The sequence below is a fragment of the Dendronephthya gigantea genome, unplaced genomic scaffold, assembly GCF_004324835.1.
Source record: "Dendronephthya gigantea isolate DGI-Jeju-01 unplaced genomic scaffold, DenGig_1.0 000073F, whole genome shotgun sequence".
NCBI lineage: Eukaryota > Metazoa > Cnidaria > Anthozoa > Malacalcyonacea > Nephtheidae > Dendronephthya > Dendronephthya gigantea.
Genome location: NW_021163083.1, coordinates 1,006,733 through 1,019,563, shown reverse-complemented (window position 1 = coordinate 1,019,563; position 12,831 = coordinate 1,006,733). Strand labels below are relative to the sequence as shown.

Here is a 12,831-nt window from a genome sequence, read left to right as displayed (position 1 = left end):
AAGACATTCAGACAGTCAAATCTGCATTCTCGTTAGTGCATTCAGCCCGAGAACTGTGGATCAAAAGTCTGGATAAATCACCTGGCTTTCCCTTCGAGTTTTCAAATTCATATTTCAAAATATCTGACATTGAAAACAACTCGAGATTTTCTATTAATTGTGGACTTGGTTTATTCATTAATACTCCATGAGATAGTTTGAACGAAGACTTCACCATTGTTGGGTATACCAGTGCAATATGGTAATCCAGGTTATCGAATCACCCTGAATTCTTCTGTAGCTAAATTTTTATTCCACAACAAGCAACACGGCATGTTTATGGCCATTTTAAGAGCACATTCAATTGTTATTCCCAACTTTGATTTAATTTCAAATACATAACTTTGAAGTTTGGGACGGCACTTGTAGAGAAAGTGGACAAACCTACTGCGACGATTCGACTCCTCGCCACAATGAATAAACCACGCAGGTAATATACGCTGAACATAGAGTTAGCATCAGCTTTTCAACATCTCTCGGCTTAATGAACCATTACACACTTATACAAACATTTTGGACACTTTATGTCTTGTTCAGGACACAAAGCATCACCAAAACCAGTTCTTTGTTTAAAGGCTGCACCTACTCCTTCAAAAAGGGTGGGACAAATACCCAAGGCTACAATAAACTGGATAACAGTCTTGATGCTTTGTTGATCTTTCAAGCTCAGATCCATTACGGGAACTCGTGTTAAGTTTTCAGACCTCTTGAGACTTTTCAAAGACAATTTAAGAAGCTATAAAGAGCTCGGTTCTTGCTTAAATATTCCACAAAACGACAACTTCAATTCCTTTTTGAGTTTACCCATGAGGTGAAGTTTGAGACGGGCTTTCATCTAACAAGATGCTCTATGCTTCCCTGAACAATTCAAAATAGCACTCCAGTTACACTTATAGTTCAAATGTCTATACAATATGACGTCATCGATATCTGTACAATATGACGACGTCATGCCTTCTAATCACCACTAATATCTAATCCCTGATAATTACTTTCCTAATATTCGTTTACATAATCAATACTTGACTTGTTGTGTCAATAACTCGAACCAAACTATTGTGCATCGTCACCCGGGTGATATTCATATATATTATACCTAGGATTCTCGGTTGAAATATTATGGCTGTTCTATTAATTAAGACATCGAAATTTAAACAAGGTCTCCCGGCTGGGTTCAGTTGGAATCAAGCTTCACAACGTATCACCGTTGATCAGTCGTATAATCTCGTCTCAGATCACAAGGAATTTGCCGGGCAGCCGCGTTCATTTGAAGTTAATAACGTTAACGACATTGAAATGATCAGAGACCAAATTTTGAGCAAACCTTTGATAACTGTAGCCCAATGTAGCAAGCAGTACAAGGAATATCGCGGCACACGAGATTCTGAGGGTAATCGTGAAGTCGAATATCATACTATGACAGATGAATTTGTCGTGGTTCTGAATACGTCTCACCCTGAAGTCAGACGGGTTCTGGATGAAGCATTCGAAAAAGCAAAACAACTCATGTCAGAAAATGCTAAGTTCGTGTTGGTTTTTGACCTTGATGACTCAACAAAGACATGGTATGGGCAGGTTCAACATGCAAATAGTGATGGCAAGACTGCCCAATCAGTTGGTGCAGGTTTTTATATAACTCACAATGCTTCTCCAGAGGCAAGCTGTGCTCAAGCATTCTTTGGTTGTGAGCAACCCGTCCAGAAAATGCTCTGGTGCGTGTGTTTTCCATGTTGCCTGATAACTGGTGTACCATACCATGTGTGTCGTTCATGCGTCCAGAACATCAAAGATGTAAAAATTCCAGCTCGATTCCATACTCAAGAGTACAATAATGTCTGTCCTCCAGGGGTTAACCTGTTGAGCCTTTTTCAAAGCCAACAGCAAGTTGTGACAACAGTAGTTTCACAGTATCCCAGCCAACAGCAATATGCCCCACCACAGCAATATGCCCCACCACAGCAATATGCCCCACCATCTTATGGTCAACCAGTGGTTCAACCTGGTTATAATCAAGTGCCAATGCAACAATATCCACAGTTTCCTCAGCAGAACTATCAGCAACAAGCACCCTACCCACAAGCACAGTACCCTCAACAAAATTAACAACAACAGGGACCCTATCCACAACCAACTCCTCATAATTTTTAAAATCCTGCCCAGCAATATCTCACAAACTAAAATTAGCCTAGATTTTCAAAATACACCTTTTCATATATAATTTGGTTGCAATATTAATCCATTAACAATAGCATGAGGTTTTATTTATATATCTTTCAATTCCCTTCTCAATTGATCAAAGAAACTATTTGTCAGAATAATTCTCTCCAGAGAATTGCAGTCATTGTCTATTGAGTGGTATTTCTACTTTGTTTTATAATGCTAATGATATTATTATACTTTCTGTGTAGCTGTGTTAAAATACTTGTTTTAAATGTAGTTAACTATTAGGGGCACTTCTTGAGACAGGTGTGAATACCAACAAGGTTCTCAAGGATTACGAAGGGTGGGTTATGTGTGCTAGTTGTTTGGAAGTATTTAAGATAATATTGGTGCAATTTTTTGCTGCTGACGAAGAATATAAACATATAAACGTGAATGTTTGACAATGATTTTGTGTCTAATGCAATTTGCCTCGAAAAAAAAGACAACAGATGCCTGGAAAACATTTTATCATTGTTGTGCATTTTTTCCTATTTGTTTTAGAAACCTGTGGATCGCCACTTGTTTCTTCCCCTCTCAAAACTACAGATTTCAGGATTTAAAGTACTGTAGCAATTAGGTAAAATACACGCGCTAATAAGTATTTTATTATAGTATTGTACAATATATTTCACACTAAAAGTCAATAAACCAACGTATTTTACCTCAAAAAGAATTCCTTGCATTTTCTTCGAACGAAAATTGTCAATTTACCACACATTTTGCTCCAAAATTTATATAATTGCATCAAAACTTAACAATTTTTAATGCCCTCATCGGCTTCGTATTTTCTCCAATAAAAAATTATTACAACTTCCAATACTTCAAAATGACATTACTGGGACCGAAATAATAAAACGAACAACGCTAAAGGCAGATAATTTTTACGTAAAATACTAAATTCTAAGAGCTATAGTCCTTAGCTGGATAAGCAATAAACACGTATTAAAGAAAACTACATTATTGTGATCAACGTCGGTTCCTAATATTAAATTACCATTTACAACTATGTCTAAGCAGTATTGGGCCCAGAAATAAGATTACCAAAGTTAACATGTAAACGAATGTTCTTGTGTTTTCTCAAAGTTCGAAGGTAGTTGAACGATGCTTTGTGCTGTTCGTTTTCAAAGTTCAAAGTTGTGTACAACAGTTCAAGTCCTCTATTTCTGGCATCTTCAACTAATCGCAAAGATTCAGCCTCTGCCTGAGCGTTAATAACTGTTTTATTAGCTGAAGCAACTTCATTCACTTCCTGAATTCTGTTTTCATATTCTTCTTTCTCTTTCTCTGTTATTTTTCTTTCGATCTGCAACGATAACAGCAAGGTTGATTTCAGTTTTATCAACTCTCTAGATTGACAGCTATCATTTACTGAAAGTTATAGCAAGTCAATTACCTTTTCTTTCTGAATGAAAGCAGCTTTCTCTCTGTCCTCTCGTTCTACAACTTGATCAAGCCACTGTTCCTTCAGAGTTTCAGTGATGTCAAAATCATGCAACTGAAAATATCTTGCGTCAACAAAAATTCCCTTATCTTTTTCTTCACACATGTCATACGGCTTGCAGCCATTACGACACTTGTATTTAGAACAGTCCTGGCGACAACAGATTCCTCCCAATGATATTTGGACTGCTTCAAATAAAGCACGTTCCACTAACTCTCTTGAATGCCGGAATTGATCCTTCGAGAAGGTTTTTGCGGCGTTCTTGATTGCAGTTTTTGCCGTGTTTCGAACGATTGGCTTGTAACCTGTGTGGTAAGAAATATTGATTTTTTAAACAAACCATGGTTGTCAAAACTTTTATGACATGGTTTTTATTTTTTATCCTTGTTCTCTAGTTTCTTATATTACCTTTATCAAATCTTCCGTGAAGGTCAGCGAGGTCTTCTTCACGGAGGAAATACTGCATATGAGCTTTAAGTTGAATAGCTAACTTGTCACTTGTTGAAACATCGAGATCATTTGAACTAAACTCGACGGTGTGGGCATCTGCTTGATAATGTTTGAACTTGAAGTCGGGACCAACAAGATGACGACCACCAAAATATACCTCATCAGTATATACCGTTCCTGTGGACTTTCTCTGAACGAATGCCATCTAATATATTAAAAAAACCAGCGTTTTATTTTACCAAAAGGAAAACGTGTTTCTAATCTAAAGCACTTGTGTTATGTCTGGACTGGATGAGGTTATTTCGTAGCCGGACCTTGATTCTTGAAATGTGTGGTGTACGTGATTGACAAGAATGATATTGTATTGTTTTGTCATGATCCAATGGAAAACCTAAAAGAGCATTAGGTGTGGATAGAACGTATCACGTTTTAGTTTTTCTAAAGTTTTAACATCTGAGATAAGCTAGAGGGTAGTTTTGAGCACCTAAAACAAATCCTTTCACGGGGCAAACCCCTTGTTTGGCTGGCATCCATGCACTATATGTCGTCACGCCGGAACTAAGTCATGCCGGAACTGAAAGTTCTTGTCATTTCAAGTGAACTTCCTCATTTTTTTCCTTGACGTAATACAACTCATGCCCTCATACATGTTGCTTTGCCAACAAACATTCCGCCTTTCAACTTTTGCAATTGTAAGGTCAAATAAATTAAGACGAAAAAATGCACTTAAAAATTTCACAAGGTCTGGAGTCAAACTATACTATTCTGGAAACATAACCAACCCCCAGACTGCTCTTCACCCTAAGCACCTTACTTAATGGACGGTATAAAGGTCAACTAGTGTCATAGACACTGATGGACTTCAATTTCTGATTGCAAAATCTGTCGAACTTTCCCGGGTTTTAGATTCATAGTTCTAAACTGTAATGCAAAGACTAAAACAACCTCGTGAGGAATCTGGTTATTTCGACTTGAGAGGAATACTATTATGAATATATAACCTATATATTGACTACAGGTACATTGCATTCTTTCAAATAGATATTACCTCGTAATACTCAACATCTGAAAAACTAAGAGGTACCAAAATGACAGTCAGGAGAAGACCAATACCCACAACGCCACCACATAACCAGCACCACCAAGCAGACGACGATTCAGAAGCCATTATCACACTAGTGAAGTCTTGAAGAACTTGTTCAGGCAAAGACGCAAATAGTGCAAGGGCGATTCCTTTTATTGATACGCTCACTTGACCATGCACGGCGGGTGATTATTTATACAGATATTTTCCACAGACTTCTAAAGATCGTCTGTTGATTGTCTGGGCTTTCAAATTTCAATTTCGTTATCTTCCTTTAGGTAAAATATAAGTTTGTGTACCTGCCCAAATGAACTGCAAAGTTGAAAGTAAATATAAGATTAGCAGCAATGCTTATCAAACATATATGATATATTGTACAAAATTGACCGGCCGCTGTCAGAACAAAACAAATATTTTCGCGTTATTAAGTATCTTACCTCAAAAATTAACTCCGAAAATACAATCGAAATCTGACGTATTTTCACTCTCAATCTGTAGGCGACTGATGTTCAACTGCCTTTCGCGACTTCAAATAACAGACAATCAATGAAGATCCGATAATCATTGAATATTCATCCGGAAAGAAAATGCATGAATAAAATTTGAGGGTAAATATCGTGCTCTGAAGCACAACTCATCACAGATTGGATCTAGAGGATATTTATCTACAGGGGTCTTTGTTTGTCAGTTCGAAAATTTGCGTCATTGCGTGGAGTGTGAGCTAAATGCGTCAGCATCTTGTGGTTGAAGCTAGTCTCAGGTCGTTGAGGCAGTAAGATTGTCAGTCATACTTGTAGGACTGTCATACAGTGGTAAGTGAATTACATGAAAATATTGCTGACAGTTTAATATGCTAGGCTTGGACAACGCTCAACAATCAATGACTGCGGTGTTTTCAAATGTTTCTGAGGTCTAGAATCTGTTGAATATAGTTTTTCTGTCGGAATGTCTAAATAATCCGCTTCATGATTTAGCTGATCTACCACACTCAGAATGTGACTAAAGTGATAATTTTGCTTCATTGATTGTGCAATAACTAACTACACAGAACACGGGAGTTGTTCTGGAAGTTGTCAAGATAGCTACGTGATGTTCCTAACACGAATTTTGGCTTAATTCAGCATACTCAAGGTGTGTAATTCCAATGTTATTCCTAGGAATGAAAATACAGAAATAATGGAAACGAAAACGATATTAATTCTTGGGTTCGTTGGTGCTATGGTCATCATTGCAATCGGACTCATTGCTTCCTCAGGAAAAAGATTGGACTCGACTGAAAGTAAGTGTGGGAACTGGTTGCTCAGGAGTCTTATTGCAAACGAGCTAGGTCTCATTTCCGAAGTTATGAAATAAGATACCCAATTCCATAAACTGCCACTTCGAATTCAGTTTAGTTGAGATCCGTGTTTCCGGGTAAAATCTGAAAACAGGGGATACGTAGGGGTGAAGTTTGAACGACTAGTCCGAGGCCTTTTAGGTCCTCGCTAAGATTCCCAGGCAGATTAACAGGTAGTCAGTTTTGCAGGCTTTGATGACGTTTCGAGGGTAGATAATCGAAGCACCACGTTTTCTAGCAGGATCTTCTCCTTGAGTTTAGTTAAACAAGAAATAAAATTAGTGCAAAATCTACAAGTGATGTATTTTGTTGAATATAGTTGGACTAAGCTATGATCCGAACCAAAGAAAACTTGGAAGTGATGCAATGAGAGAAGGTCTTCATTTTGGAGCACCTGGTTACAAGTTCATCATATTTTCCAGCGTTTTCAAGTCAATTTCCTACAGCAGCGTGACATGCTTGAACAAGGATGGTCTGGTCATAGGATTGGACGTAGAATTCCAGTATCGAGTTGATGCAAACCATCTCAAAAAGGTTGTCCTGGAATTTCGAGATGCAGACAAATACGAAGATGTAGTGAAGTAGGAAACAAATTCAATTCTAGAATTAAGTTGTTAGAATTATTTCTTATGTTATAAGAAAGAAAGTGTGTATGCTAAGATCTCTCAATCCTATTTCTTGGCAGATCTATGGGTCTATACGCGATTCACGACGCCTGCAGTGAGTATAACACAAGCCAGTCTATAAATCAACGCACAGAATTCCAGAGTCGTATTCAGGAGATTATGGTGCAGAGATTGGGCGATATTCATGCTGTGGTAACCGACTTACAAATGAGTAATATTGCCAGACCTGATAAATACGAGAAAGCATTGCAGGCTAAAGAATCTGCAAAGGAGAGCATCACAACAGCGAAATTAGAAAGACCACGACAGATAGTCGAGGTGGACACGAAATTAAAACAAGCAAGAACTCAAGCGGAGATCACAATCGCCTTGGCTAAATCTAAAGCAAAGATTGCTATAACAAAGGCAAAAGCAGAGTCTGAGGCGATCATGGAAGCATACAGAGCCGAGGCTGAAATCTACTCCAGTATTATGAAACAGCAAAACTTAACAATTGAAGGATTGTTGTCTTATCTTAGTGTGCGAGTTGTTGGTGAAACTGATAAGACCGTTTATGCTGGATTGGACGCGCCAGCTAAAACAAAGTATACTCATTAAGGCCATTATACTCATAAGGATTTGAGAAAATAGGACAGAGAAAAAATATTGTTATTTTATGGTAAAATCTTTAGTTATAATTCACTTTATTTATGATCCAGTTCTGTTGTGGTCAATATGGTAAATATGAGGGTTTATTTGATTTGCCTCTGTAGCAAAACGTAAAACATATGGATATCTTTAGGAAGATCGCTTGAGTGTGTGTTGCCAGTGGTGGAAAAAATGGTGACAAGAACAACAATTTAAGAAATTTCAAAATACATCATGTGTTTTATTTATTCCTATTCACAGTACATATGTTCATCGCTGTCGCGGTAATCGTAGCTAGGGTTAGTGCACTGTTCATTCGAGTAAAATAGGGCTAATTTATACAATGGTCTCGACGCATTAACTATAGTACAAGCGTGGTCTTCTTTTAGAGACTGCATTAAACATTTAAAAATTCCGCTGAATTTGAAACTTAACTAATAGCGTCCGACGATTCCAATTTCCGAGTTTGTTCGCGAAGAAATTTAATCCTAAAAAATAAAAATCACCAATATGACAAAACATACCAGGAACCAGGTTCACGTTAGTTTGTATTAGGTTATTTCACGCAGAAGTTCTGGATAAAAGAAGCTGTTGAAGTAAGCTATAGGAACTAGTGTTACAGTACGAGCGTGCTGAGCTGTCAAGAGTCACTAGGAATGGACATACCGTTTTGTTCCAACACCCATTCGCATCCGGGTTAAACTTTGATGAAAGTTTAATGGAATCAAGTCCGTTTTTAATCTGCTGTTCATCAGGCAAAGATTAGTTGTATCATCGGATGATCTTTGCGCCTAAAGAGCAGAATTTGTATCAATGAGTACGAAACTCGCAACTTGTTGTAACTCTACAGGTTAGTCAACGGTTTGGCAAGGTTGAAAGAGAAAATGCTGTCTTGGTGTACCTGTTTCTCGACGGTGTCCGCTGGCCAACCGAAGATGTGCGTTGTGAGATCACGGTTGAAATAATTCACATAGTCTTGAAGGTTAACAGACTGGGCTGGAGGGTGTAGGATGGGTTGTTTAAGAGAAGTTACAGTGGTTCTCTGCACTGCAGGAGCCATGGATTGATAGGGACGTGGGTGGAATGGCTGGGGGGAGCCAGGGGTAGAGTTGGACTGTTTAATAGGTTGGAAACTGGACGGTCCTGGAGATCGTGACGATACAACACCTGAATAACGAAGAAACAAAGGACGATTAATACAAACATGGCTGGTAAGATTTTGGTTTAAATATACATTTTTTATAACAATATTAAGCAATAGCTTATGACTGGTGGCAGTATCGACATTCTGAACACTCGATGCAAGAAATGGTTTGCATTACCTTGGGGGGAGGCCAAGGGACGAACAACAGCGCTACCTTGGAATTGAGCCTAAAATAAAAGATACAGGTTTTTATTTGCTGTTTTCAACCAAGGCTAGTTTATCTTCAACCACAATACAAACTACTATTTTATTTGCTACCATTTTCTGTGAGATATTTTAGCCTATGGAAGCTAAAAGTTTTACCAAAATACCTGTTGTAATAACGTTGCTTGCTGTAAGGGATGTAACTGACCATGAAGACCATTAAACATTGTATTTTCTTGTTGTTTTAACAAACCCTCAACATTACTCCGGACTACATTCTTTGGAGAGGTTTCAGTATGTCTTGCTTGTGATGTGACTATGTTATGTGCTGGGGAAACCTGGGGGAAAATAGGTGGTGGTGGAGGTGGGGGTGTGTTGGTTGAGGTTCTTTGAGACATTGGTAGCAATCTCTGGGCATTTTGCTGTACAGGGGAGTGAGTTTGAATGTTGGCTGGAGAGCGATAAGTTACCATGATAGGGGAACAGGTTGCGACAGCTGGAGATGTACTTTGACTGACTGTGATAACTGGAGTGACTGTTGGGGAAACATTCTGTAAACTTCCTGATGGTGAAACTATATTGAAGAAGATTGTCATTAGAAAATGCTGGCATCCAACAATGATAAAAAATTGAGGACATTAGGAAATATGTCAGGAGTACAGAAGTTTATCAATCAATTATATACCTTTAGTTTCAGCTTTTGCAAATACTTGATCAGGCCTAGAATATTTAAACCCAGAATTACGAAAGCTTTATATGGTGTTTTACAATTGCATTTACATCAACTGCAGCAATTATTGTGCTGTGGTTGTATGTTGATTATGTAAACCCACCTATGAACAGTAGTAGAAACTGCATTAGTATTTGCAGATGTGGTTTTGACAACAACAGAGTTTGATGATGTTTGATTGTTGGCCTGATTGTGATGTAATCTTTTTCCATCAGGAGCATGTTGAGCCAATCTTTTGTTATCTGAACCATGCTGCTGAGGTATTCTCTTGCTATCCTGTTGTGGCATTCTTTTGTTATCTTGAGCATGCTGTTGAGACTGTCTTTTGTTCTCATCTCTGCTGTGAGTGATTTTCTCTCTGTCATATTTGTTTCCAATAACTGCATGTCCTTGGCTATCTCTTTTATTTGACAACTCCTGGTTGGAATCTCTTGAAGATAATCTCTCTAAGAATACAAAATTCAAAGTCAATTAGAAAAATTGCAAAGGTGTTATTTTTTATCTTGTTCATACCTTTGTATACATTTGGGTGTGAATTATCCCGTGTCTGGTCACTTCTGTCTTTATTTTCATGTTTTTTCTTCTCTCTTTCCAACTGGTGTTCTCTGAAAATGCAGATTACCCAATAAACTCAACCATTATTTTGCAGACAAGCCATCATAGAAATGCAGTTTTTTCAATCTGCACCCAATATACCTTTCAATCCATTCCTTTGGTTTCTCCCACTGGGATTTTTCAGTCTTACAGTTGTAATAATAGGTTTTTCCAGATGAGCTAGTATGCTGAGACCATGGAAAGCTATCCTGTTAATAATAAAGATAGGGCCTATACCATGAGAACACACACATCACCTTGGATACCAGCACTTGAAAATTCAAATTAACTTACATCCGTACTAATGCTATCAACTTTGAGTACTGCATTACTAGTAGAATGTGATGAAACATTGCGTTCAATTGGAGATGCGCTGGTGCCTCTTCTCGATAATTCTTTTGTCTTGCTGTAGCTTGAGGACGTTCGTTGTGTTCGAGGAGACATGTTGCTTTGCCTTGACCTTGGTGAATTGTTGCGGCTTCGTGATCCACCATTGATATTTGAAGACCTCTCTGAGCGACTCTCGGACGTATTATTCGATTGTTTGTTTGAGTATTTGCTTGACTGCAACAAACCATAGATTGTGGTCAAGCAATACTTTCTTAGTTTAATGTTGGTTGCAAAACAGTTCATGCTGAATTTGGATCAAGCCATGGTTTAAATTGATGTGCAACAGACATTTTAAATTATCTTGTTCAATGGCAAACAGACAATGTTTATAAATACAAATTCTAACAATGTTTGATGTTTTGCAATTGGGTTCAAATATATTGTGAATTAAGAGCATTCTTTTCAAACACCTTGTATTGAAATGTGAGGACCCTGCTGTTTTTTTTTTAGTTTCTTACAACTGAGGCTAAACTATAACTCAATTACACTTGTCTGAAAACATATAACAACATTTTCTGACTAAGCTATGTATGAACTATTGGTATAAAAAAATATACTATAAAATCCTGCTATTGATCCACAATTTCCATGCAAGACAAAACTTTTCATTCTTATCTTAGAATATAAAACCCAGCTATGAATTATATTACAAATTGTAATAAAAAATGTCAAGAATAGAGCAAATATCTTGTGTAATAAAATTTCAACAGTTTTTCCTTTATTGGGGCCTACTTTGAATGACACATTTCTAAATCTTTCTTTGCTCTAATCTTTCATTTATATCTTTATAAGATGTGGCTTTGAGCTGGGTTTTATTCATTATTCTAAGACCTATAAATACATTGCTGGTTTGCTGAAATATTGCAGTGAATATGAAACAATAACTAATGAATATAGACTTGAAATTCCTTGTGATTCGTCTTGAGTTTTCAACCAACCTGATTATATGGGCTTCTTTCATGATACCTGAAATGAAAACAAGATATAGATACACAAAGAACAGGCATTATATATAATGGCCATGCCATGAAATTCAAGATGGCCGACACAAACAAACATGTTTTTCCCCGTACTAACCCGTCCGCAAGTCTTAGGTACTTCCTAGTACTCATGAAAGTAGCCTCTATGATCGCATTCAACGTTATTTGTCTCCACAGAGAACATTTAACGTTCAGAAAGGCGATTTTTTTAGAGGAAATATTGAAACATAAACTACAATCTGCTGGTCCTCCATAACCTAGCGTGTCAGGTGATCAAGAAATCTTTTCCCTGAGCCTGCAATACCTCATCATCAGATAGCGAAAGTACCAAGCTAACTTTATGTAATTTCAAATATAATCTAACCAGACATCGGCTTCATTTCCAAGAAAAAATATGAGTACGTTCACTTTTCCTTGGAATATACCGTGAAAAACGTCCATACAAAACATATCATATATCTTTCTCATAATAAAAGAGTCTCTCGTCTGTACAAACAATATTCAATAGATCTTTCTCAAAATGATGTGAAACCCAGTAAGCCTGATGTATTACGCAAAGTTTGATTGGCTTGTTAGTTTTTTGAGGAGTCTTGCATTGTTGTATAACCCACGCAAGGTGAAAGGTCCAACTCCTAAATTGGTTTGGTCTTGGGAAGGTGCATTTGTGATAATAAAAAGGAAACGACTTGGTGTAGAGATAAGAGAAGCAAGCCCAAAGTAGTGAAACCTCGCAACGATGTGAGCGAACTTGATTTGTGATTTTTTAAACTGATGACAACTTTTATTATAGTCAAATATTGAGTCACCCGATCATTTATCTGAACAGTTGATAGATGACTGCCCGACAAAAGAAACTACTCTCCACTCCATTTTTTGTCAATCCATTCGCTCTTCTTAGCTTCTTCGATTCCATCTAAAGAAAGTAATCATTTCCATCAGAGCAATATTTCTATTTGTTTCAGAGAATCTTCGCGCATATTGCGG

At 37.5% G+C, this 12,831-nt stretch overlaps 4 protein-coding genes across 4 annotated transcripts; 2 read left to right on the top strand and 2 right to left on the bottom strand.

Annotated features, from left to right (window-relative positions):
- The first annotated feature begins 1,061 nt into the window (after positions 1-1,061).
- LOC114531560 lies at positions 1,062-2,867 on the top strand. The gene has a single exon (XM_028553172.1). The coding sequence runs from the start codon at positions 1,159-1,161 to the stop codon at positions 2,140-2,142; it is 984 nt and encodes a 327-aa protein (XP_028408973.1). The 5' UTR covers positions 1,062-1,158; the 3' UTR covers positions 2,143-2,867.
- Positions 2,868-2,915: 48 nt separating this feature from the next.
- On the bottom strand, positions 2,916-5,762 carry LOC114531559. The gene is made up of 5 exons (XM_028553171.1): positions 5,654-5,762; positions 5,181-5,528; positions 4,091-4,337; positions 3,635-3,987; positions 2,916-3,544 (listed from the first exon to the last, which is right to left on the bottom strand). The coding sequence occupies exons 2-5, from the start codon at positions 5,298-5,300 to the stop codon at positions 3,251-3,253; spliced, it is 1,014 nt and encodes a 337-aa protein (XP_028408972.1). The 5' UTR covers positions 5,301-5,528; positions 5,654-5,762; the 3' UTR covers positions 2,916-3,250.
- Positions 5,763-5,832: 70 nt separating this feature from the next.
- On the top strand, positions 5,833-8,020 carry LOC114531561. Its single transcript, XM_028553173.1, has 4 exons — positions 5,833-6,028; positions 6,374-6,495; positions 6,872-7,133; positions 7,238-8,020. Exons 2-4 carry the CDS (start codon positions 6,393-6,395, stop codon positions 7,773-7,775), a joined length of 903 nt encoding a protein of 300 aa, XP_028408974.1. The 5' UTR covers positions 5,833-6,028; positions 6,374-6,392; the 3' UTR covers positions 7,776-8,020.
- A 25-nt stretch (positions 8,021-8,045) lies between these two features.
- On the bottom strand, positions 8,046-12,117 carry LOC114531558 (WW domain-containing adapter protein with coiled-coil-like). Its single transcript, XM_028553170.1, has 12 exons — positions 11,945-12,117; positions 11,806-11,833; positions 10,772-11,041; positions 10,580-10,686; positions 10,397-10,488; positions 9,987-10,329; positions 9,839-9,873; positions 9,321-9,727; positions 9,128-9,176; positions 8,707-8,972; positions 8,472-8,596; positions 8,046-8,293 (listed from the first exon to the last, which is right to left on the bottom strand). Exons 1-12 carry the CDS (start codon positions 11,977-11,979, stop codon positions 8,236-8,238), a joined length of 1,815 nt encoding a protein of 604 aa, XP_028408971.1. The 5' UTR covers positions 11,980-12,117; the 3' UTR covers positions 8,046-8,235.
- Between the last annotated feature and the right edge of the window lie 714 nt (positions 12,118-12,831).

Bases quoted from the DNA above. Each gene is read 5' to 3' on its own strand.
- LOC114531559 (XM_028553171.1), bottom strand. From the start codon at position 5,300: ATGGCTTCTGAATCGTCGTCTGCTTGGTGGTGCTGGTTATGTGGTGGC. The intron at 4,338-5,180 runs GTAATATCTATT...TTAATATATTAG, and splicing joins CAGATGTTGAGTATTACGAG to ATGGCATTCGTTCAGAGAAA. The intron at 3,545-3,634 runs GTAATTGACTTG...TTATCGTTGCAG, and splicing joins CTTTCATTCAGAAAGAAAAG to ATCGAAAGAAAAATAACAGA.
- LOC114531561 (XM_028553173.1), top strand. From the start codon at position 6,393: ATGGAAACGAAAACGATATTAATTCTTGGGTTCGTTGGTGCTATGGTC. The intron at 6,496-6,871 runs GTAAGTGTGGGA...TGTTGAATATAG, and splicing joins AAGATTGGACTCGACTGAAA to TTGGACTAAGCTATGATCCG. The intron at 7,134-7,237 runs GTAGGAAACAAA...ATTTCTTGGCAG, and splicing joins AAATACGAAGATGTAGTGAA to ATCTATGGGTCTATACGCGA.
- LOC114531560 (XM_028553172.1), top strand. From the start codon at position 1,159: ATGGCTGTTCTATTAATTAAGACATCGAAATTTAAACAAGGTCTCCCG.
- LOC114531558 (XM_028553170.1), bottom strand. From the start codon at position 11,979: ATGAGTACTAGGAAGTACCTAAGACTTGCGGACGG. The intron at 10,687-10,771 runs GTAAGTTAATTT...TATTATTAACAG, and splicing joins TTGATAGCATTAGTACGGAT to GATAGCTTTCCATGGTCTCA. The intron at 10,330-10,396 runs GTATGAACAAGA...TTGTATTCTTAG, and splicing joins ACACCCAAATGTATACAAAG to AGAGATTATCTTCAAGAGAT.